Source organism: Sebastes umbrosus, chromosome 10, assembly GCF_015220745.1.
Source record: "Sebastes umbrosus isolate fSebUmb1 chromosome 10, fSebUmb1.pri, whole genome shotgun sequence".
Lineage (NCBI taxonomy): Eukaryota > Metazoa > Chordata > Actinopteri > Perciformes > Sebastidae > Sebastes > Sebastes umbrosus.
The window spans coordinates 19,378,624-19,405,436 of record NC_051278.1 but is presented as its reverse complement, the minus strand read 5'-3'; the positions used below and the strand labels follow the sequence as shown (position 1 = coordinate 19,405,436).

Here is a 26,813-nt window from a genome sequence, read left to right as displayed (position 1 = left end):
GAAAGTGTATATTTTAAGCCGGAAAAAAAATGTTTTTGTTGCCTAAACCTAAAGAAGCTGTTTTGTTTGTGTTCAAAAGATAACGTTTAATTCAGTTTTACGTGTTAGAACATGTTGCTTTTAAGTTTCGCTTTCACTTTTACAATGTAGAAGGCGTAGTAGGCCCCTTCTGACCCACATCTGTGGTGCTTATAGCGTCCAATAACGCCTATTTAATGGCCTGATAACAGTCGGATCTGGTGTTTTTTTTAACATATTGTCTATGCTCTTTTGAAGTGGGAGGCTGGGAATTTGTGGCACACTGCTGTGTGTGGCTTTACGTCAACTGACAGTCTTCCTCTAGCGAGTACCGTATGCAGCAACACGACACATCTGGGTCACAATAGCCGTACATTTACATCCTCAGGCTCAATGTCGCGCTCACAAATGGCAGTTCCACTTGCTAAATACATATACACACACACACACACACGCGCGCACAAAAAAAAGTTTCAAAACCCAGCCGGACCAGAAATCATTTTCACACCGAACAAGAGAACATCACAATCCAGATTCTTTATGCATGCAGCGTGTGAACACACCATTGTCCTGGTTTACTAAGCTTTTGTTACAGGATCACAGGTGGCTTTGCAGAGTGTAAATATCGAGCTACGTGTAACCTTTTAGCCTGACGAGTACATGTTTTAACACTCACACGGGAGATTCAGGCTCATATCGATAACTTCACGCTTTGATAAGACTTGAAGGTGACATCATTTAAGGGCGAATTCGTCCCGGTTTCATTATTCCCGCCTGCATCTCTGCTTGTGAAATAGCTCCTGCTGACAAATCCTTAGTAAATCTGTGTGGTTAAAAGTTGCAGTTGAGGCATGTGAAGCGTCCCATGGCTCATGATTCTCTATTGTGAAGAGTGCAGTCGTGTGTTAACGAATATTTACAGTACCACAGACAACAACTAGAGGAAGAGAGACTTGGCAATGCTTCAGTACTATCACATAGACACAGACTGCGGAGTCTGTAATGAAGTGTAAATGTACGTGGGGGGATTGTGTTTGTGTTTGTGTGTGTTTTTCTTGTGCACTCCTGCTGTCCTCCTCCTCCTCACTGTGTGGGGGAGCAGTCGTCTAAATCCAGCAGCTCTTTGACCAGTCTCTCTCCAAACTGCGCTCGGCTGTAGCGTTTGACCGTGTAGGCGTCAGACATCTTGTAGAGGATGTACGCGTTGTTGATGGCGATGCTGATGCTCAACCAGAACACCTGCTGCCAGGTCTTGTTGGGTTTATGGAAGATAAAGTACCTGTTGGAGAAAAAGAGCTACTTACTCCAGGGTTTCTATTCAAAGATGTTCTACTATATGAATGAATAACTCCATTCTAAATAATATGCTTTAAAGCGATTCTGTGTACATTTTTGCTAAACATCATGTGAACATGTGATCAAAAACAGGATAATGGCAAATTCTCGCGAGTCACTACTTTAAAGACATCCTCTTTCGGCTGGAATGGATTGATTTGTAGTCTCGCCTATTTTTTACGTGTGTCGTGTACGATTCACAGCAAGACAGTGAAAATGAGCTTTTGACTGTATATTGACATCATACCAACAACATTACTTCAGTTTCAATGTCTAGACATCTGTAGAATATGTCACAGACAGTGAAAAAAGTAAATATTTATTTTTAACTCGGTACTTCCTGTTTCTGTTTCAGAATAAAAGCCCTCAAGTGTTTTTCTGTGGACAGAGTCCCTTCATTTGCTGACACAAAGCTTTTATTCTGAAATATTTCCTGGACAGTGTTGTGGAAAATGCAGAATGTTGAACGGCTCCATAAACTAAAAGAGTACCTGCTTTTAACTGTGGATTGTTATTATTATTATTTACAAATAAGTAAACGCTACTGAACCTTGTTCTGTCTAAAATAAATACGAATGACATTTATAATAAAATGAAATGGCCATTATGAACTCAATGTAGAAAGAAAGAATGAAATGGCTGGCAGCAGAAGCGCTGTCGGTGTGAACACCACAGGAGAGAGAGAATCAGCAGTTGCACCAAATCGGAGGAAAATGGAAAGAATGAATGGTATTTTTGCTTGAAAGATGCGATAAATTGATTATCAAAATGTTGTTTCTGTAAATCAACTAATCGATTAATTGACTCATAATTTGAGCGCTAGCTTGAATAGTCAAGAAATGATCAGAGGGAGGGAACGATTCTCCCAAATTTTTGTTAAAATATAGGATGTTTCTCTACATTGAGTGTCTGTTAGTCACCATAAGCCAATGGTCATACCAGACCAGGTAAGGATGTATCTGTTGCTTTAAAGCCAGAATATGTCATGTTACGTCTAAAATAGGACTGATTCAGGCAAGAAGCAGGTTAAAGACTACATAGTTATTGTATCATCTTGAATCGACTTGCTAAGTCGTACATACTTGCTGTACTTGTCGTCATATTTGCAGATGTAGCTGAGGTGCGCCGCAAAGGCCTCAACAGCCAGGGGACATGGGATCTCGCCACTTTTCCTCTTAATGATGATACCTGCCACAAAAACACACACAGACACACACACCACAAAATGAGAGACATACAGCAGTGATCCCAGTGAAGGGAATCATTTTCTCCAGACTCTGTGGTCAACAACCAGACAAGGGAGAGGAAAAGAAGCGCTCCTTTACACGAGGGAGGCTGCCCAGGTGTGCCTCGTCACTATTTCTGTTTTTAGCTGGTGTCTTCATTCTTTGCTCACTGCAGAGCTGCTTTATTTAATGGGCCTTTTTCACAGCAGGAAATGCAACTAATAACATTAACGATGGTTTCGCTTCATTGGAGTCCCAGTGAGCTGTGACAGTGAGCCAGCATGCACAATAACAGGTAGGCTATATGTAAATGTAAATGCAGCCATCATTAATGTGTGTAACTAATAACATTTCCTACATAACTGGTTGAACACTCCACTTTCTGGACTGTCATTGGTCTTTGCTTCAGTTTCTTAAACAAGAAAAAACAACTCAGATGTTCTGGGAACCTTAAAGGTGCAGTGTGTAGGATTTAGAAATCTAGCGGTGAGGTTGCATATTGCAACCAACTGAAACTTCTCCCGTGTGCCAAGCATGTTGGAGAACTACGGTGGCCAACACGAATGAAAACGTAAATGGCCCTATCTAAAGCCAGAGTTTGGTTTGTCCGTTCTGGGCTACTGTAGAAACATGGCATGAAGAAGACCCGCTCCCTTATGTAGATATAAACGGCTCATTCTAAGGTAACGAAAATACAACGATTCTTATTTTCAGGTGATTATACACCAAAGAAAACATACTTATTAATATGATATACCATTTATGCTAATAGATCCCTGGAAATGCTACACACTGTACCTTTAAATTTCTCCATAACTGTCTAGAAAAAAACACCTCCTGAGTAGATGCAGAATTATGCTTCACTTCTTATCACCTAGTTAAAATAGCAGTGAATAAATCTAGACTCATTATCATCATGATTATTATCATCGTTATCGTACAAAACGCTTGCTGATTACTCTTGTGGTAAAAACCAAACTTTGAAGATGTAGTCCTTGTGAGTGTGAAATAAAACTACAGATTTTATAAACAGCAATATTTCTATACATACATTGGTTAATGTAGGTAGGAGATAAAAATAAAATTGAAACATCTCCTCAATGGTGCCGTTACACCACGTTGTTTCAAATCAGATTTATCATTCATCATCATGTAGACATTTCTTAAGTTGCCATTGAGTTAATCATATAATATAATCACTAATCATGATAGGGTTTTATTGTATGTCTCATTATAAGAACAAAAAGTTGTAGTTGTTGATGGGATTGGCAACTTTTGCTCTCCTTTTTGTACAGAGTGAAAAACACTTGCAACCAAACACACACATGCCCACGCACACACAGAGGGGAGAGAAGATCAATATTGCATAATAACAGTTAAACTGATCCGGGGCTTCGCTCACACACTCTTCATTCAAAGAGCTCAAACACACTGCAGCGCTGCAACTGAGTATAAAACCTAACAAAACGGTTTCAGGGAGAGTGGATTACGCCATAAGAGGAGGGGGAATACCATGATCCTGTCGCCTCTTGGAAATGGATTATCATGGATTAGAACCTCTCATTGATTTTTCCTGACACGAATGCTTAACGATGTGTCAATTTCACCCTATGGTGACTAAAGCAAATTTTTTCACTGACATTACGGCATATTTGTGGTTTCCTACAACTATAAATACTATTTGTGCAGTAATGCATATTGTGTGTACCGTCTCCCGTCAGTGCTAAAATTCTAAAAATATTTATAATTCAAATCTAGTTTTAGAGTTTTAGTCCTGGGTGCAGCAGAGCACTGTTTACCTTGTTTTGTTGGGGAGTAACCGTTGGTGAGGAACCGGAAGTGTCCCTTGTTGTACCAGCTGATCAGTGACATGGTGCCTTTCATCATCACTCGTGATTGGCCGCGCTGCGCTGGCGTGGAGCTGCAGACCAGCATATTTTGCGGTAATCCTGTACAGTCGCTCTTCCTGGTGCTCAACAGACCACAACAGTAGATATCTGAGGAGGGATAAATAAAAACACATGTTAACATTTATATAAATAACTCCGCAACAGTCTTCTAGTATATACACTCATTGTGAGAAATATACTGTACAGACACTTATTTACTATAGATAGACTACTAACTAGAGATTAACTGATTAGTAGATTAATTGATGTTGTCGACTGACAAAATTAACTATTTTGATTATTAGTTAATCATTCAAGTTGTTGTCTTTTTTAATGCAAGGATTTCCTGGTTGCAGCTTCTCAAATATGAATATTTGCTGGGTTTCTAAGTCTTCCATGATATTAAAGCTGCAGTCGGTCTTTTTGAGCAAATATGAAAAAAGCTACTGTCACTATATCCTGACAGTAAGACAGAAAGTTTGTGACCCGGCCGCCCTGTTGAAAACAGTCAAGCCAATACCAAGCACCGCCCACCGACCGGAGCAAACTTTCTCATTTTACAGCTAAACAGTACACTACAAGATGTTTCTGAAAACAATTTACGTGAGAAATAGGCATTACAGTAACAGAATATTGATTCATTAACTCAAATAACCTTTTGTTATATTAAGTCAAAGTTACCGTCTGCAGTTTTAAACTAAATCTTTTGCACTGTTGGTCAAACAAAACAAGACATCTGAATATGTCAATTGCAATGGGTATTTTTTACTATTATAATCAACAGAAAATAACCAACAGATTAATCAAAGTTAGGTGCAGGCCTATTAACATAAATGACATAAAGCACCTAGCTGAAACGATGAGCCAATTATTCAGTTGATCGACAAACAATTAGACAATTATAAAAATAATTGCAGATTATTTTTTTAATAACTTATGATAATTTTTATTTAAGTTATTTTTTAAGCAAAAATCCCCCCGGTTCCAGCTTCTCAAATGGGAGTATTTGTTGATTTTCTTTTTCTTATGTGATTGTAAATTGAATACATTTGGGTCAGCTTGGGCTTTAGGAAATTGCGATGGCCATTTTTTCCCCCGTGTTCTGATATTTCATAGAACAAACGATTATTTGAAACTTGAATTGCAGTAACTCCTGAGCATTTATTGTGCTTTTCATGCATTCTGCTTCTGAGTTGAACCAAAACTCAGAGAACAAACTACTGTAGACTGTTTATCTCTCTCACAGCTGTACCACTCCTTCTCTTCTGCTCATGCCATCTCTGTTTTTCCACCCATTCAACTTCTTAATTTCTTACATGGATGAGCAGCGGCGAAACAATCATGTGGCTGAGTGCTGCTGATTTGTTAATGTTCTCTATTTGGAGAATGATTTCTATCTGTGTAGTACATGTATGTATGTGTGTGTGAGTCCACAGTAAGTGCTGCTGAGGTAATTAACTCGACAAATTAATCCAGTATGATAAAATTGAAAGAAAAATGTTGGACAATGCCTTCACAAGCATAGAGTTTTTTTTCTCAGCTGAATGCCTCATGGTGGCTGCGCCCAATTAGGATGACAGAATATTGATTATATCTCCGGACTGCGGCTCTGCCCGGTTGAGTTTAAAATGTCTCTCCTGTTATTGTTTAGTGAAAGAGTGATGACGAGAATGTAAAAACTTTTCAATTACCAAGTCGTGCTGATGAAATCGTCAAATAAGTCTGATCTGTTTTGCTGAATATTTGTTCTCTTCACTGATTCGCTCATTTTTACCCTTTTATGGCACGATGACATTGTCCCACATTTGTTATTATTACGGAAGAAAAAAACAGGTCACTGAAGAGAATGCAAATGTGACTCACCCTAACCACAACAGGATTATGCTTTCATAACAAAAGATGACTTTTGGTATAATGAGCATGAAAATCACTACATTCAATTTTGTGACTATTTCACAAACTGCTGTGCGACTGGGCTGCACATATTGAGAATATGGCGTGTCAGCTATTACAGTAACCGTAAGACAAAAAACCCTGTTTGGATTCAGAAGTTGTAGTTGTCAGGTGTTACAGTAAGTGGTCGTGTTTCTTTTAAGGGTCCACTTTATATTGATTTTTTTGAGCTGTGACAAGGCTAACCACTCCCCGCTGCATCTTCCATGATGTATGGTGCAAGTCAAAAGACAATTAAGTCTACTGCAGTAAGGACAGTGAGGACAGATGAAGATTAATCATTCTAGCAGCATACTGTAGTGCTGTCAAGTCTCATTTGAAGGTGAAATGCAACAGACTGTCTTCCTTCTTTGTGCTGCTTAGCCTGGAGACGCAACACGACGAAAAACAAATAAACAAATAAAAAATGCAAAGAGGGAGAGAGATGAGGAGAGAGACGACAATCTGTACACCAAAGCAGAAAAGGGAGAAGATGAAAGATGCCAGAGGAGGAGCAGGACCAATAGATACGATATATCTGCTGTTACAAGTTGTTTGTGTACCTTGTTTGCTGAATTCGGTGAAGAGGCTGAGGCTCGTGATGGACGGCCCGGTGAAGATGATGGTGTTCTTGCCGGAGATGTTCTGGCAGAGCTGTTTGGCCACAAGGCTGTGGAGCTGAGGCTTGTTCTTCAAGGTGGCCAGACTGTCTGTACCTTCCTTCAGATGGACTGAGATCTGCAGTGCGGGGGGAAAGAGACAGGACATAAAAGAGAATATAGAACCAGCAAACTTGATTTCAGCTTTAAGTACCATTTTATTGTCCTCTATAGGTTAGAAAATCCTGCAGCTACTACTGTATATAAGTCTTAACCCTCTGTAAGGCTGCAGTTTTCATTTTACAACATTGTGCGATGGAACAAACAGCATGTTGACAATTTTGTTAATCTTAAAAGGGGAACACCACCTAAATTAAGAATTCAAATATGTTATTTCCACGGCCTAGGAAAGTTCAATCAATATGTGTGAACATGAGCTGCTCTCTCCCAAAGCCAGAAACCAGAGAAGTCTCAAACTTGTGATGCCATCGGGTATAACATCTGGAGCTGCTCCATAGACAATGAATGGGAGACTGATTTTGTTTGTTTTATTTTTTATACCCAAATGAGCTTTATTCTATTGTAGTTCTCAGTTGTGAAACAGAAAATGTTCCCATATACTCATTTCCCTGGGTGCTCTCAGTATTATCTAGAACATCTTTCCCCATTCATTCTCTATGGAGCAGCTCCACCCGATGACATCACAAAGTTGAGTTTTAGCAATCTAGTTTTTGGATTTGGGAGAGAGTTGTTCAGGTTTACTAATATTTTTTGGACTGCCTTAGACCATAGGAATAACATTTATGAATTTTGAAAATGGGCGTAGTTCCCCTTTAAAGTCTCACCAGTAGGCTAATACCTTGTTCTGAGGTAGCGCTGGAGAAAAGGCCAAAGAGTTGCTGAAATCAAAATCTACTTGGATTCATGACTGCGTTTGGGAGATTTCATAGTGATATGCTGATATAATTTATGGGAAATAAGCGAGGTTCATATATACTGGAATTTTCCTTTAAGGCAGCAAACATAAAGTGCAACATCCCCAGTTTAAGTCCGAACGGAAACCATTGATTCATGTCATCCCCCCTTTCTTTCTCTCCTCTCATTTTGTGTCATCTCTCTGCTGTTGATGATCTCATAAAGGCATTAAATGCCTCAAAAAATACAGTTAAAACTAGAATTACCGCCTCACAGTTGTATGCCTCCGCCCACCAGTCAAGTTGCAGTTTACATCCATGTCTGTTCAAAATGTCATCACTACATCAGTTTATCTTGTTAGACATTTGTGTGAAATTGTCATAATTAGGATATGAATTATTGAGTTATGGCAAAAAATGTTTTTTGTGTGGTCACAGTGACTTTGACCTTTGACAACCAAAATTGAATCAGGTCATCCTTGAATCATAGTGGATGTTTGTGCCAAATTTGAAGAAATAAGCTCAAGGTGTTCCTGAGATATCTCTTTCATGAGAATGGGTCGGATGTAAGGTCGCAGTGACCTTGACCTTTGACCACCAATATCGAATAAGTTCATCCTTGAGTACAAGTGGCCGAATTTAAAAAAAAATCCCTCCAGACGTTTCTGGTATATCCCATTCACAAGAATGCAACAGATGTACGTACGTACAGACAGATGGACGACTGGACAACCCGAAAACATAATGCCTCTGGCCATTGCCATGGCTATCGCCGGTGGCGCGGAGGCATGAAAACTTACATTTTGGCCTGATGGTGTATAAGAAGAAAGCTCATAAAGTGTCTAAAATTAAAATAATTCATCCTCTGGAGCACATGAATGTGCTCAGTAAATGTTATGGTAATCTGTCATATAAGTTTTGAAACTTTAAGTTAGGCCCTAACTTTTGAAAATTTCCCAAACTCTCTTCAAACTGTTTGCGGATGGCAGAGTTGTTTTAGGAGCGCCCACTGGGGCTGAGAATATGAATATTTCATGACAATCTGGCCAGCAGTTGTAGAGATATGTTGCTCTGGATCAAGGCAGACTGAGCTGTGCTTCTTACAGCTCAACACACTGGTACATGGTGCCCCTGCAGATGCAAGTCTCTTCTTCAAAATATGAAGAAGAGCTTCCAAAGAAAGACATTATCAAATATATAGACACAGAAATGTACAGCCACAAACAGTCAAGTGTACTTCTTGCGAGCCGAATGGCATTAGCCTGATTAGCCAGCATCTACGTCAGGCCTTTAGCTATTACACTAAGTGGTCAGTCCATGGCTCCGTGTGTTTGTGTGCGCTGGCTAATGGAATCTCATCGATTCACTCCATTAACTCGTTTTATTTCTTAGATTTTTTTTTCTCTCTCCCTCGACACAATTCATTTAAAGAGAGAAGATCTCAAAGCAGACACACATCGGCGGACTGGTAAAGGTCGAGTGACTGCCAAATGGCCACCAGTCAGTGTGAATGCTAATGCTCATTTGTTAAATGGATGGGATAATGGGAAATGGCTTTAAATAATGGAGATGCTTCTCGCGCACAGCTCGTTTTACACAGGAGATTTGGGATTATGAGAAAAAATTATGAATTTATGTTATTTTTTTTGATTTGATATAAAGCATTGATAACAAAAAGAGAGAGAAAAAGGCAAATTAAAATTCTGATTGTGGTTGGTCCTCTCTCGACTAATGTAGTAATTCTGGACTACATCCAGGCTAAAGAAGGAAACTTCCCCTGCAGCGTTGTTTTAATATGCCTGAGATCTATTTATGGATTCTCTGCAGTGAAAAGCCTTTTCTTTACAATGTTGTATTATTGTATTGCTGTACTTCCTGCTTCCAAAAGCCTGGTAAAGTTTGTCATTGGGCAGGTCATTCTCAAACCTCAACAAGAAATGCTAGTATGTTATATACTGTGCTGGACCAGGTGTTTCTGTTAAAGAATTAAAGATTAAAAGATCTCTTCCCATTGTGCCTCCAATGCAATTGATGGGGAACAAAAATCCACAGTCTTTAGTCTGTGTAAAACTTAATTAAAAAGTGTATCTTTAGTTAAAATGAGGCTTCAGCAGTCTGAGACTAGAATGGATGAGATTAGACTATTCAAGTGGTTATCTTTCAAAGCTACAGCCTTTTTAATACAAAAGACACCCTCCACTGCAGCTCAACGCAGAAACCAAACAGGGATTTTTGTTCCAAAAAGACTGTAACTCTAGAAGATAACCACTTGAATTGACTAAACTTAGAGTGCTGAGGTCTCATAATAGCTAAATCTATTTTTCAAAAAACAAGAACTGTGGATTTTGTCTCCCATCACATTAAAAGTACATTAGGAAGGGATCTATTAAGGGCCAGTATGAACACGAGGAATGATAACAGCGAACAAAACCTGTTTCAATGTTCATATGGACACCTTACTATTGTTATAAAATAGACTTGAATTGTCAACTGACAGTATCCTTTAAGGTTAGGGTTAGCCATGTACTACATGATGTAGTTATGATTATTAAAGAGTTGGTTTACCCAAATTGAAAAAACAAACAAACACCACACACCACACATCACACCACAGACTGTATATAAAGATGGATGACATGACAGCTCCCTAAAAGTGACGCCAAAACATCTCGATCGCCCCCTGGTGGCTGGCTGCAGTATAGCTCATAAATCCCGCCCTCTCCATGTTAGCGGATGGGACAAACTAAAAAGTCAAAGTACACGTCAGATACATTTTTCCCAAAGATGATTTCTGTCATTTTAGGTAGCTCTTATCACGCTGATGTATGTCCAAGAGTTCATTTTTCTGATAAGTTTGGTTTAATTTAGTTATTTGATGCTATAAAAAGGGGATAAGACATCATGATTGACAGCTGCTCTGAGTGAAGTAGTCACGCAGCCGGAGACTCGGGAATTGCAAGAGGGAGGACATGTAACTTCAACTTTCCATAACTGTCACAAGTGTGTAATAGAGCATGTGTCCATTGGATCATAAATGTAGTTATAGAGATAGAGGCCACTGTTTCTGGAAAGACATGTTGAATTTTTGATGTAACATTTCATTGCTGTGAGCACCACAAACACAATTCCCTTCACCTTCATTGTATTGGTGTAGAGGTAGAAATTTCAGAGACTGATATCTCAAAACCTGGACAAATAAAACCAGAAGCATTTGTTAAAAAAGTCTAGCTGCATAGCTAGATACCACTGGAGGTAAATGCATTATGGCAGTGAAGGTCTTTTTCAGTAAAGCAGTGCAAACGTTTGTGTGTGTGCCTGCATGTGTGCGAGTCCTGCAAGATATTTATACAGTGATAAAAAAATCAATTTAACATCCTACTTTCTGGAGGAAAAATAAGTGCTTTCACTATACAAGCTTGGCATCCTGCTTCACAAATACTGGATAGTAGTTAGGAAGTTAGGAGGTTGCCTCCATCACTTGTCACCAATTTTAACAATACAGAATAAACTCTGTATATAACATCTTGCAGTTGTGGTTTTTAATGTTTTCTTCCTCCTCTGGTAATGGTATGGTTTGGTCAGGTCTGTCAGTCCTCCTGCAGTCCCTGGCATCAGTTAAATGGTGGTGTTACATAAGCAACCGGCGTAGGAGTGGAAGGTTGCGGTAAGGGCAAGGTTGTTAGTGAGCAGAGCAGCCCTGCCTGCCAGATCTAATCTTGAGCCAGCAGCTATTCAAATCTAAAAGGGAAATATGACAGCCAATATTTTTTCCCAGAAGGTATTTCTCATCTCAAGAGGAGTATGATCTGTTTTTAAAAATCAAACTTTGCGTTTTTATGCCCGCAAATGTGATTTTATTCTTCGTATTGCTGGCAAGTAATTGGTTGAATGCAAAATGATGCAACATCGACAACCAGAGAATGAGATTTGGTGAAGAAGATCAAAGTCTCTGGTGTTTTCAAGAGAGGCGTTTTGACTTCAGGCTGACTGAAGACTTTTTCTTGCATTTTTGATGTACAATATTAGATTTCTGCCATGAAGTTTGAAAGCAGCAAAATAAAATACCTTCAAAGCAAACACACAAACTCTCTCATCTCTTCACTCTCTCTTGCATCTTTTTCACACTCAAATCAGCAGGGCCAGCTCTAGCCCTTTTGGTGCCCTAGGCAAAATTCGGATTTGGAGCACTATTCGGAACCCTAACCATAGCCCCGTATACCGCAACACACATCAGACATCACAATGACAAAAATTAAGGTTTTTATTTCCATACATAACTGTATTTATTATAATATAAATAAACAGATGGTCCCTGATATTGTTGGCTAAAAAAAGGTTAAGTCAGTTTTACTACAATTTATACTTTTATTAATAAATAAGTGCGGCCGGGCGGATGAAAAAGTGTGAGAAAGAGAGTTACAGGGGTGAAAAGTGTGTTTCTTTCTTTCTTCGTCATTTGTTACCTCAATGCAGAAAATGAAGAAGGGTGCCCACCAGCATTTTATTTATTTATTTTATTTATTATTAATTATAAACTATTCCGATTTCTGAATCCTGAGCACACTGTATGAGTATTGCTTGCTGCTACTGTACCTGACAGATGAATCCGGTGGAGGTGCACTGTCGAACCCAGAGGCTGAACTTCCTCTTCTTCCTCTTCCTCAGCTCTCTTTCCGTACAGGTGGTGATGAACACCGGATCCTCGTCTATCAATGGCTCATGAAGAACCTGGAGACACACGGGCGATGTTAGTGTACACGTGAGTTTGTCTTGGTGGATTTTTATATAACCGTGTCACAAGTAAAGTACACAATGAGTTCCTGGAATAATAGCTGGCCTTGAGGAGGGAGATAAAAAAGCCTTTCTGTGCGAGGCATCAGAACGAGGTTGTGGATGATGTAACATTACAGCTAAGGGTTAGAGAGACAAGGCAGCCAATCGAAGATCCTCACAAGTCTTGTATGTGTATGAATACGATACTGTAGAGAGAAAAAAACACTGTTCAGAAACACTCAACTGTGCAGATCTGTCTGCAAAACCCTTCGGAAGAATGCCTTTCACTTGTTCTAATTGTTGCGTTTGTTATTCCCTTCTCTATTTCTTTCCATCTGTCTGTCTACATCTTTCTTTCCATAACCACTAAAAACCCAAATGAACAAAGCAAAGACAGTTCTTTTAATGGGGGGGAAAAACTCAAAGAAGTTGTCAGTGGTTCTGCTGTCTGCTAAGCATGGTGAGAATTGATGCTTTTATATACGATGGGAAATAAACACATCATTACTTCCATCTGGTCGGAGAAACAGAACACTGAGAGCTAGCTTCAGCAGGAGCTTTGTTCCTTCTGCAATAGCAGCCCTGAACAATCTGCCTCACTGACACTATTGTGAACTGGGATGAAATGAGAGCATTCATGAAGAATTTGTGAACTACTTATGTGTTATCTAATCTGTATATCTGTACGGGCTTTGTGCTGCTACTGTATGTGTATATTTGTATGTTTCTGTGTACTGGCTGTGGAAACAAATATCCCTTTTGGGACAAATAATCTTAGTATATTCTCCACCTTTAAAGCTGCAGTCGGGAACTTTGAGCAAATATGATAAAAAGTCTTAGGTTTATGAGCCTCTACCAAACGGTAGAAATGTTAATTTACAGTAAAAGTACACTTTTAACAATCTGCATTTATTTGTTTTGCCTATAAAACTGCAGTCTGTAACTTTGAACAAATATAATAAAATAGATATTTTTTATAAAATGGTCACTATATCCTGACAGTAGTGCATGAGACAGGTAATCTGTGAAAAAATCAGGTTCCTCTGCCTCCTCCTAGTGCTCCTAATGACAATTGCAAGATTTCGACGTGCCAGAAGAAAAACAAAAATCAGAGTTAAGGAGTCTCTAAAGCAGCGGTCAATCACTGCTCACGAAACTGGCGAACTCTGGTCAAAATATCGAACTAGGCAGCGATGATCAAATATGACTCAAGATTCTGTTGCTGTAATGCCTATTTCTCGCCTCAAATGTTTTCTGAAACATCTTGTAGTGTACTGTTTAGCTGTAAAATGAGAAAGTTTGTGACCCGACTGCCATGTTAAAAACATGCAACATGCAACACCGCCCAGCAGCCTGAGCACATTTTCTCATTTTATAGCTAAACAGTACACTAAAATATGTTCCTAAAAACATTTAAGACGAGAAATAGGCATTACAGTAACAGAATCTTGATTCATATTTGAGTTCACGAGTTTTGTGAGCAGTGACTGACAGCATCCCAAAGACTCCTCGGCTCTGATTGGTTGTTTTCCTTCAGGAGCAGTAAGATCTTGCTAATGCCATTAGGAGCACCGGAGGACACAGAGGAACATGATTTTTTTTCCACAGATTATCTGTCTCATGCACTACTGTCAGGATATAGCGACAGTTTTATAAAAATAACTTTCTATCATACTTGCTCAAAGTTACCGACTGCAGTTTTAAAACAAATACTCCAGAGTAAAGCTGAAACGATTAGTCAATTAATCGATTAGTCGATCGTCAGAAAATTAATCTGCTACAATTTTGATAATCAAGTAATCGTAATTAAAGCAAAAATTACAAAAAATAATCACGTTCCAACAGTTTTCCTTTGTTTCCTATAATAATAAACTGAATATTGTTGCGAAAAAAGTCACTACTGCCACTTGAAGGAATGTCAAGGTATATTTCAAAAGTAGGGGGAACTGTGCCATCTTTCTCATGTGCATTTATTATTTTCCGGGTCTGCTCACTGTCTCTAAATAGTTAGGATGGGTCAGATCAGATACTGAGGATGAATTTCCCAACGGGGATTAAAGAAAGTATTAAAAACTGGCACACATTTACAAATCCAAACACACACAAACAGAGGCATTAACTGCACACACACACAAAACCAAACATCATCGAACCCTTCCTAAGAGTACAATACACAAGCGCGGTACACCTAAAACCTGGCCAAATATTTCCCAGAGATGCTCTCAACCACACAACAAATATTTGCATTTCAAATGTCTCTCGGCTCTCCCTTCCTCCGGCGTCTTCCCCGCCTCCTCCTCCTCCCGCTCCGTCAGGATTTGACTAAAGCTGAGTTGAGCAGTGACCAACAGCTCTCTGCTGCTCTACGACAAAGAGCAACAAGTCATTTCCAAGTCAAATATGGAGTTATGGATTATACAAGTGGAAAATTAATGAGGCTATCTAGCCTCTGGATGGATGACATCACCAAAACCACCGTGGCCTTTTAAGAGATATCTCATCCTGTAGCTGCCACATTAAAACAGCGGTTAGCTACTGCAGCACGTTTCTAATGGTGACCAGATATTTCTGTGCACCTTATCGTAACAGCTGAGAACAAGGTGGTTACATTTGCACGCTTCAAGTTAATCATTTGCACGGGTTCACTAATCCTGTATTGGACAAAGAAAGGAGGAAAATCCATCCATCTACTTGCTGTCTTGCAGTGGATGTTCTGTGAGGACTGCGACAAATGCTCTCAGAGATTTTACACTTGCAAATCAATACAAAGCAGTGTCAACAGATCATCAGCGACTGCAAAACTGCCAGACTTGACACAGAAAATGTGAAGCGTCGCTGTCAAAAGGAGCCGGCATAACATGCTGATATTCAGCAGTGATGTTGTTCACACACGCACACGCATCATGTTGAATAATGCTAAGTGGTAGAAAAATCCAGGTCACACAGACTCAGTAGAGAAATATCCTGTATTCGAATAAAAATGTTTAGGAGCAGTTCCCTCTCTTTGTTAATTTCTTGTCAATTAAAAATAGAGCTGAATTGATTTGTTAATTAATTGATTAGTTGATGCAGAAATTTATTTAAGCAAAAAGATTATTTATTTAAGCAAAAATGCAGCAAATTTTCTTGTTCCAGCCTCTAAAACGGAGGACACCAGGGGGTCACAGAGGCACATGATTTTTTTCAGATTACCTGTCTCATGCATTACTGTCAGGAAATAGTTTTATTTTTATAAAAATGACTTTTTTAAATCACATTTGCTCCAATTCTACCTACTGCAGCTTTAAATGTGCAGATTACTTTCCATTGTCTGTGGAGCAACAGTTTCAGTCTGTGCCACTCTCACTATCTGGGCCCATTCTCTGCCCCTGGCACCGAAAACCAAGAGATAAAACAAACTGGCCTAGATACACATGCACTGCTAATAACGCACACATACGCTGTCTGACAGCCGGTTGGTCCTCATCGTCTCAGTTTAGTTGTTTTGATGCCTAAGTGGATAGAGAGCACTAATGTGAAACCCTTAATTACTTCACAATGAAATAAATTCATCAACGTATTTTGACGTATAAATGAATGAGATGTGGATGTGATATGAGGAGGAGGGGGGTTGCTGTTGCTGTTAAGAGCCCATATTCCTAAATGCATCACAGCACTGACATCATCTTTCACAATGAAGATGATGTTATAGCACTCATACCGCAGAAAATCAATCTAATCAACTACTTCCCAGAAATTCATTAATTTTTAAGAGCTTGACAGCCAACCCGGGTGCCCTCCTCCTTACCAGATGACATGATAACACGTTGCCAATTGAGAAAAGCCCTTCGATGAAGTGGTAGCAATCCTATGTCCTGACTTTTATGGCAACCATTTTCACGAGTCAGTGGTAAGTAAAAATGTAATAACTTGGGACATTTAGGAGCAAATGACATGCTATGATCTCTTTCGCTTCTGTGAATTGCCAGAATACTCTTCTATTAAAGGGATAGTTTGGGTGTTTTGAAGTGGTTTTGTATGAGGTACTTATCAATAGTCAGTGTCTAACCTACAGTAGATGACGGTCGGCACACCCCCAGCTTGGAGAAGCAGACGGGAGTATCGGCACAGGAGCAAAGCAATGTACTGTGTGGACGGGGCCGGCAGCATAACGTATATTAGCCACATAAAAGAAAGGCCCACCTAAAAAAAATCAATATCCATGTAATTGTATGCTATATTTAGAATATTTTCCCCACTTTATCTTGCTGTCAGACATCCCTTTCCAATGGGGAACTGAACTGAAAATTAAACTTATCTCTCCAAAGCCACCAGACTCCGTTGCGAAAAACAGTATAGATAAGTTTCACTTTCAGTTCAGTTCCACGTCAGAAAATATTCTAAATATATTAAACATAGCGTAAACTTAAACTGATTTGATTTTTTTTTAGGTGGGCCTGTCTTTTAGGTGGCTCAAATAAGTTTTGCTGCCGATCCCGTCCACAGCAGTACATTGCTTTGCTCCTGTGCTGGTACTCCTGTCTGTTTCTCCAATCTGGGGGCGTGCCGACCGCCATCTACTGTAGGTAATACACTGACTATATACTCATACAACCCCACTTCAAAACTTTCCATTTAATTACACACATTTTAAGCTTGGTTTTCATCAGGTTGAAGTAAACAAGGTTGAGTGATTGCTACTTTCTCTCTTTGCTCAAGAAGCGCGCATTTCTTTGTATTGTTTTCTTACAGTAATCAAGTTGAACAGAAGCATAGGAGTTTCTACTTCAATCAGGTTGTGTATTCACTGCTTCTTAAGATTCTGTAGTGCTGCTGTTCCATCTAAAGAAGGAAGTGAAGCAGGAGTTGAATAAACTCCAGCTTGCCTAAAATAGAGTAGCAAGACTGGCGCTCCACTGCCCCAGTTGCATAAATGTGGCTCTAATGCATACAGTGCAACTGAAAACAAGTTGAAGTGAGGCCTCCCCTGAGGGGAAGTCTGTTAAAAATGACTGCCTTACCCAAATACTTGCTGTGTAGACGGTTTTAAAACTGAGACTCCTTGCAGAAGCTACTTAGTTGGTTCACTTATTTTACAAGGTAACTAGAGAACTCCTTAGCTTCTGTTTTAATTAATCCTGCATGTATAAAAATATACCTTAGAGTGAAACCTACACTGATAACCAGAAAATAGTAATTAAATTAATTTTGCATCTCTTATGTCTTACATTTACACTTAAAATGTCTCTGAATATTTTGTCTACTTTTTGCCAACCTCTAGAAGTTTCCTACATTTCTTGGAATAGGCCTACTCTGTATTATTGAGAGATAATGAAAGGTATAATGCTGTACTGTTCAATCTCGCTGACCCATGACAGACAATGAAATTCTGGGTATCTCGGCTAATAAAAAGTATAATGTTCAAATATATTAATATATACATACATTTGCATAAGGCAGCATATTTGCCCACATATTGATAAGAGTATTAAATACTTGACAAATCTCCCTTTAAGGTTAATTTTGAACAGATAAAAAAAGTGCGATTAATCATGATCAAATATTTTAATGGATTGACAGCCCCAGTAGGCCTATATACTGTATATGCGGAATGTAGCACCTAGCTGTCAAAAGATATATAAGATGCTTTAGGGAGACCCAGGCCTGCAGGAGAGTGCACACACCTGTGTCTGTGAAGGTCTGAAGGTGCAGCTGAACGACTGCTGCAGCGAGTCCAGGAAGGGCTGGATCTTGTACAGGCCCTGGTTGCTTCCCTGTGATGGCCGGAACGCCACGATGTGGAAGTACTTGAGGATCTTCTCGAAGCGCGCCTGGCTCATCTTTAAGGCGATGCTCCGGTTGCTGAAGAAGCCCGAGCTCCAGATGCTGAGCACCGACTCACAGCGGTGCACACTGGTGGAGGTGACAAAACCCAGGAAGGCCTTCATCTCCTGGGTCGTGACGGGACGCCAGCCTTCGTCTGAGCCAAAGCGCTCCTGGAACTTCTTGGCGTACATGTTGGTCTGGGTGACCATGTTTTGGATGCAATTGTCCGGGACGAAGAGCTGGAAGAAGTCCAAGGCTGTGGAGGTGGCCGGCATCTTCTGAGCAGGGCCTGAATCAGGACAAGAAGGGGAAAAAAAAGATTATGATAGAGGAAAACAGACAGTTTGACAGATAAAGAGTCCCAATTGGGTTGACTCAGAGACACAACTATCACTTAATCATAGTTTTTAAACTTTGGCACCATGCCTACAACTTGATTGACTTATTAAAAGCTTTCTCGTTTGACACTGTAAGACACGATAAAATTAGATTTTGTGGAGCTGTCACTGTCAAGGCTGTGTGGGATGCACACAAACAGTTTCTTGCTTACATAAACTACATTGTCATCTCATAAGAAGAGAGGACACAGCAACAGAGAGAACATCCATAAGGTGCTTTTACATGGCATTATATCGTCAGAAGAATATACTACATCCACATCTAATCGCTGTGCTTTTCTCATGAGCCACAGAAGCCTTTGGTGTGAATGTCACAAGCCCAGGGCAGCGGTTAGATCATTTACACAATATGACAGCTGCCGCACTGTGACCCGTGTCACAGCGTGGCGTTTCTACGCTTTGCCGAAGGTTTCAGTGTCTCGTCGCTTTAGTGTTATGGCAGGCAATAAGTCAAAATCATGTTCTGATCTGATAGTCAGGTCAGAAGGGAGCCATGAATGAAAGGTGTCTGAAGTCACACTGTCAGTAAAGCATGAGCTTATGAGAGATGGGTTAAACAGCAATGTTTGCCTTTTCTTTTTTTTTTAAAACCAAATATGGATACACCTAAACCTGCTGATTTGCCAACACACATAGAGTATGCATGTAACATACCTTAAAGTAATGGATAACAGTTAAATGTGTGCTAAATTCCAAATTCAGAGCATTAATATAGCAGCAAACAACTACTTGCTGATCTAAAGATATAGAGTAAAGTCATCCTGAGCAGAGAATGAAGTCAACCTTCCTCTGTGCGCGTGCATGTTAGTGCATGTGAGTCCCTGAGTCAAAGAGTAGAGATGCAAAAAGATGAAACTCAGGTGTTTTTTTTTTTTAAATTGACTTTCACTTCTTGGCAATATACATCCTGATCCAAGGCGTCATCACGGAAGCTTAGCCAAAGAACGTATATTGCCAAGAAGTGAAAGTCAATTGTTTGTTCCATTGCAACATCAGCGCCCAGCAGCAAAGCTACGTTTCTGCCATTTTGGACTGAAAGCGACTACCAGACGCCAGTAAAACGTCCGGCTAAAAAGTGTGGTACAAAAGTAAAACAAAATTATTTCAATGCTATTGTCATAGTCAATGGAAATGGCCTGTGTTGAACAATCAAATATTATAAATATAATAAGCATTTTCAGTCCAAAATTGCAACAGCGGCTGTCGTAAAAAAAACACCAGAGTTTTGTCTCTCTGCCACCGGCTGAGTTGCGCCATGTTGAGAGCCTTACGGAGGCAATCCTTCAATCATAGATACGTCTGAATTTCGAATTTAGCACCTTTAAAATAGTTATCTTAAGGTAAAGGATAAATAGTTAGCTTAAGCTAATGGAGAAACAGTCAAATAATTAGCTGAAAGTAATAGATAAAGTATTAGCTTAAAGTTACGGATAAACAATGAATTATTAAGCTTAACATAATAAACAGAAAATAAGATTAGTTACTAGCATAAAGTAATGGATACACAGTGAAATAGTTAAAAGTAATGATAAATGGTGAAATAGTTGCAAATAATTATAATAGGCTAAATATTTGACTAAGTAGTGGATAGAATGTTAATATAGATAGATAGCTAAAATTAATGGATGAATGGTTGACATAAATGGCAGCGTCAATAAAGGGGTACCTTAGTTCACCTGACGGGTTCGGGAGTAAAACTGACAAAAAAATTTGGGAACCACTGGTCTGACCAACCTATACAGCTATTTTCCCTCTTTCATTTATTGTAATTTACTAGTTTACTGAGAGGAAGGTGACATTTACCTTCCATTTAAAAGTGCTCTGCGCATCAGCTTTTAGGTGTTGAATTGAAGCCACACAATCAATACACAATGCAAAGCCTGGCTTGACGTGTTTGCTTTAGTGAATTAGAGATTTTCTATAAGGTTGTTGGATCCGTGAGAGGGAATTTGGATGTCGAGCAGAACAACTTCAGGCTAAATTGAACAGCATGATCTCATTATCTCTGAACAGACTAGAACAAGGTTTTCCCTCTCTCTCTCTCTCTCTCCAGTCCTGAGTGGCTGCAACCACAATAGTGAAGGACTTTTGCTTCAGTCTTTTAATGCTGAGTTAAAGATAACATGTACAAACCTAAATGGTGCACTATTCAAGCATCATGTGGAGGAGAACAGGAAAAATAGACAGAGTACAAGCACGCCCACAAAGCTGATGCTCGCGGCCAAGACAGCAGAAGTAGCCGCCGGGCACGGCTCGAAATTCACTCATTTGCATTCCATTAGACTTGAAAGCTGAACGCAAAATCCAGCATGACTTCCTCGGAGCGAGCCACTCCTCCATAAAACCATCAGACATTCAGATGCAAGGTCCACTGAGGCAAAATGACTCACCTAATCTCATCTCAGTAGTAAGCCAAAAATACAACCTGGGGAAGAACTCATCATTTTTTATGGAAAATGGAATTGTTTCAATCTATTTTCTACGTAGTTCTTCTTTATACATCCCTGCCAGCTGATTTACAGTCCAGCCTACATCATGCTGATAAAACTGGAGCAAACATTTACATAATTCTTCTTTCAGACTAATATTAGCTAATGTTTCTCTGCAAGGGAACCTTTGAAATATCAATTTCACACATTACACATTACAAAACTCCACCTACGTTGCACCTACAGACGGAAGTATAATCCCTCATGATTATCAGCTGTTGTATTTCTACTGGCGGGAGACAAACATCTGTCTGCTGTAGCTTTTATAGCCATGGATTTAAGAATGAGAGATTACTGTGTAGCTGGGGTGGATAAACCCTTCATATAGACCAAACATGCTTTAAACTCAGCTTTTAGCGGAAATGACAGAAAGAGCACATGAGTTTTTTGAGAGCGATTTCTGATTATTTTCTCAGACAAATCCCAGCTGTGTCTGGGTAATATACTGAAATGAATACCACGATATTAATGGGGATTTTTTATGTCAATATACAGTATATTATATTTAGAGTGTAGGCCAAATTACATATACAATTATGTGTTCACTGCTGTGTATTAAATCAGAAAGAAATCTTCATGTGTGAAACAAAGACTAACTCATTGTGTTAAATAGTCAATGTGATCATATCAGTCCAATTTTCTTCTGTATTCTACAGTACTATAATGATTTAAGAGCATCCATTTTTTCTATGAAATAGCTCAACAAAACCATGAAATATTTTTTGTGCACAGATGATTAAAAAAAATGTAATTGTTGTGTTGCTGTGTTAACGTTGGCTAACTTAGTTCAAAAGCCTGGTAAAGAAGACAAGACGGCTTATTTAATCAGCATTTATTCTAATTCATCTAGTATTATACATTACAGTACATGTATTGTCAGCTATTATATACTGTATATATACAGTATATATATATATATATATATATATATATATACACACACGTGTATATACAGTATATACATATATACATATATGTATGTATATATGTATATATCATGCTATATATCATGCTATATATATGCTATTATGCTATATATATATATAAATATATAAATGCAAATTTCACTTTGTCTGTGTAAGTGTACGTTTTTTCCCCCCAACTGGCTCTGCAATGGTCGGAGGGAACATGCAGACAGCACAGTCAGAACTACAGGGTCAGGCAGGCAAACTGACATATGGAGAGTACGAGTAATCTACTGGACATGAATAAATAGCTCTTTAATTCCCTTCAACATCACGATAAAATGGTTATATAATCTGAGATGTGGATGTATGCTTCATAATCCTCGGCTTGGTCTTTGCCACAACCCCTCACACTGCAGGGGAAACAGTCCCTCGCTGAGATGAACATAACACATCACCTATAAACCCCAAACTTGGGTAAACCACATTTTCATGCAAGCAAACAACTCAGCGTGGTTTTAAACTTCTGCTACCGGTTCCAAACCAAGGAGGAGTTGCTGCTGTAACAGTAAACAAACGCAGAACACAAACCACTTGGAGGTCTTTGAGAGTTTGCATATGGTTGACTCGATGCTTTCTGACGGTGGCTGATAATTTATGTACGGGGTGCACAGTCTCAAAGGAGAGGAGCTGTCACATCGGCACTCTGTCTGTGTCAGCACCGTCACAGCTAGACAGTAAGACACACTGGAGACAGACAGAGAAATGGACAGGGAGACAGACAGGAAGGAAGGTGAGAAAAAGACAGCCGGACAGTTGTGCATATAGAGAAATCCTAACGTATGATAAAAATATCACTGATGATCCACAATGGGCTGACTTAGTGGCTTCAGCAGCTTCCCATCTCATGCCATTAAAATCGGTGGAGAAACATATTTATGTAGATATGCTGATGCAGTAAATCTTCACTATTCGGGCCGATAAAATCCGAGTACGCTCTTGGTCACTTGAGATCTGAAGTGTGATTATGCTCCCTGGCAGACTTGCTTCCATCAGGCAGCTCTTAATCATCTCAACCCTGATGCAAGATGGCGGGACCACACCCACACTGGCTGCGCTTGTGCAAACAGATACTAACTGTATCTTTACAAACCAGACCAGACTGTACAAAAGCAGACAGACACACCTGCTGCCTCCCAAGCTTAGGTCAACATAGCAAAAAAAAAAAAAAAAACGTCAGGATTGAGCTGGATGTGCAGAGAGTACAGAACATTGTGTGACCTCGCCAAAGAACCTCTTATGGCGCCCAAACTCAGCGCAGATTTGGTTCAGATTATTTTGGATAAGTGAAATAGACACCACTCCATATATGAGCCCCGTCTCACAAAGCAGGATTACTGAAGTTAGCTGGATAACCAGGCCGGCTGGAAACCTTTCAAATCTGGAACATGGACAGAAGGAAACAGAGCTGTTCCGGGTTTTGTTTGGTGTCCAGCTCGGTAATCCAGCTTTCTGGGAGAAGCCAATACCACCACCTTCAATTTGGGTGCCATACCAACAGCAGACACAAAAGACTTTTATCTCATGATCATATCAGGTCTTTAATTTTTAATTGGAAATCAATAAACAACACAAAACAATGACAAATATTGTCCAGAAACCCTCACAGGTACTGCATTTAACATAAAAAATATGCTCAAATCATAACATGGCGAACTCAAGCCCAACAGGGAACAACAGCTGTCAGTGTGTCAATGTGCTGACTTGACTATGACTTGCCCCAAACTGCATGTGATTATCATAAAGTGGGCATGTCTGTGAAGGGGAGACTCGTGGGTACCCATAAAACCCATTTTCATTCACATATCTTGAGGTCAGAGGTCAAGGGACCCCTTTGAAAATGGCCATGCCAGTTTTTCCTCGCCAAAATTTAGCATTATTTAGCGTCCTTGGTGACAAGCTCATATAACAGTATGTAGTTTGGTACCAATTGATTCCTCGGGTTTTCTAGTTTGATACGATGCCAGTATCTTCACTCCAGCTTTAAAAACTGAGCCCGCTACAACCCTAAAAATCGCAAGTTGAGTTAATGCGTTAAAGAAATTAGTGCCGTTAAAACAAATTTGCATCAACGCGTTATTATCACATTAACATTGACAGCCCTAATTTATGCATTTGCAATATGAATGTTCCAATGTGCGTTTCTCTATTATGAGACATAACAGCCATATGCTGGTTCACCTCCCAGGGTGCCACAGTGCAACACATGTCACAGGATGGATACAGCCAGGATGGCATCGCTGTGATGCTTCAGCTGAGGCAGAAGAGATGGGAGAGAGGAGGACAAATCCAAACGAAGCCTGACAGAAGGCGCTGCACCATAAACCCAGACCCCCACTCCCTGATGCATGCTAGTACTTAGTGATAGATAAATGGATAAAAACTGTTCCGTAGAAGAGACAGACGTTGCATGTACATGCTGTCTAGCAGCGGGGGTTTTAAACAGAAAGAGATGCTTGCTTTGGGGCATTTTATCACAAAGATATATGAGACAAAGAAAGACTGTGAGTGCACAGTGCTGTTTCACTGTCACGACTCACACACACACACACACACATTCAAAGAGAAAGTGTGCAGCCAGAATCCTTGCGCTTGTATCTTGTGCTAATAAAAGTTATGAGTTCTGGTGGTGCAGGAGGACAAAGGCCAGCATCACAGTACACCATGCTTTATGTAATGTGTGTGTGCATATGTGTGTGCATATGTGTGAGGGGAGACATCATGCTGCCCTGCCCTGCCCTGCCCTGAAACATGAACACACACACACACAGGACAGCATGTGTACCACAGCACCAAGGGGTGAATATCAAAGGCTTTTTGCCATTAACTTAATACAGCAATTAATGATGCAGTGACATGTGGTTCTCTAGCTGCCACTCACTCACTGGCTGGGATACAAAATGACACAAAGCATCCACTTGTTTCCAAAGCAATAGGCTTTTTGTGTGCAGACTGAGAGCCATGCACAGAAATGGCCTATAACCTGACCAGTGAAAACACATGAACTGCACTATTTCTTGTTATTGAATTGTTATGTTTGTTTTATGTCTGCAACCGTGTAACTGTGGTGCTGCCTATCTTTTTTTTTTTTTTTTTTTGTTATTTTTTGGGGTGATTTTTTTAAGTATTTTATTGATAGGACAGTGGATAGAGTGTTGGAAAGGGGGAGAGAGAGAAATGACATGCAGAAAGGACCACAGGCCGGATTCGAACCCAGGTCCACCGCTGCTAGGACTGAGCCTTGGCGATACATGGGCGCTCGCTCTACCGACTGAGCTAACCAGCCGCCCGTGCTGCCTATCTTGGCCAGGACACTCTTGGAAAAGCGATTTTTAATCTCAATGAGTTTTTTTTTTTTTTTTTACTCCTGGTTAAATAAAAAATGAAAATAAAAAAAATGTCTGTGTCTTCCATTCAATCACACACTTGCACATAATGACCTTAATCACGCATAGTCGTGCACCGTGCATCACTATATCTCTCACCATATGTCTCTTTGAACGGTGGCACCGTGACATCCTGCAGCGTCTCCGTCCAGCCCTCCTCCTCTGCCTGGCTCCGGGACAGAGAGCCAGGTGGACCGGTTCCGCCAAAGCCTCCGCCACCTCCTCCTGATCCCGCACGGTGCCCGCTGCCCTCCTTATCGCCTCTCTTCTGGTGGAGATGCTGCTGCTGCTGCTGCTGCTGCTCATCCACCTCGGCTATGTAGTTGTCTGAGTCTGAGTCTCCGGAGGTGCTGTAGAAGGGGTTATCGCTGCTGTCGTCTCCGGACTCGCCGAACACGTCGTCGGATATCTGCAGGCTCTCGTACCGGGAGCGGGCCGCTTCCAGGAGAGACAGCGCCTTCCGCCCGCACTCCGCCATCTCTCTCTCTCTCTCTCTCTCTCTCCTCCTCCCTCTTTCTCACCCTTTCCACTACGGCTTCAGTACCCCCTGGTCACGATCTTGCAAGAGCAGCTACACCTTCTTCCTCCTATATGATGAGTTATGTCCCCGCAGTGCCAGCCATCCATCCAGGCTGTGATGCTGATGCAGGAGGAGCGCCGGCGTGTTGGATCCGGTGGTTGGAGAGCTGTCCGCTTCAAGGGTACTGAAATGTTTACGCCCCCCCTGCGCACTACATGGGCAAAGTGTTGGCACAAGCAGCATCCGGGTTGAAAAGACCAGTGATTTCTATTCCACAATGAGAGGAAAATCATGGAGAGAATAGAGAGAGTATAGTGGCTGCTGATGCATCACCTGACACCCCTGTTATCCAATAAGATGCTCATCCAAACTTAGAGAGGATGATGGGAGCTGGTGGAGCTTTTAAATGTGGAAAAATTATGCTGATTAATGGTAATATAATGTTAGAATAAAAAATGCTGGACACAGGAAGTGATAGCATGTTCACCCTAAAAAGCAATAAAATCTAAATCATAAAACATAAGCCTAATCAGAATCAGAATCGTGTTTATTGCCAGGTGTAAG

At 40.2% G+C, this 26,813-nt stretch overlaps 1 protein-coding gene and 1 long non-coding RNA gene across 2 annotated transcripts; one reads left to right on the top strand and one right to left on the bottom strand.

The window, feature by feature from the left end:
- Window positions 1-540: 540 nt before the first annotated feature.
- pgbd5 (piggyBac transposable element derived 5) lies at window positions 541-26,681 on the bottom strand. Its single transcript, XM_037783302.1, has 7 exons — window positions 25,829-26,681; window positions 18,350-18,780; window positions 12,507-12,641; window positions 6,964-7,138; window positions 4,379-4,576; window positions 2,436-2,541; window positions 541-1,297 (listed from the first exon to the last, which is right to left on the bottom strand). Exons 1-7 carry the CDS (start codon window positions 26,205-26,207, stop codon window positions 1,102-1,104), a joined length of 1,620 nt encoding a protein of 539 aa, XP_037639230.1. The 5' UTR covers window positions 26,208-26,681; the 3' UTR covers window positions 541-1,101.
- LOC119496181 lies at window positions 2,679-25,418 on the top strand. The gene is made up of 3 exons (XR_005208660.1): window positions 2,679-2,874; window positions 12,579-12,672; window positions 24,500-25,418. It is a non-coding gene; the product is annotated as an uncharacterized LOC119496181 (long non-coding RNA).
- Window positions 26,682-26,813: the final 132 nt, after the last annotated feature.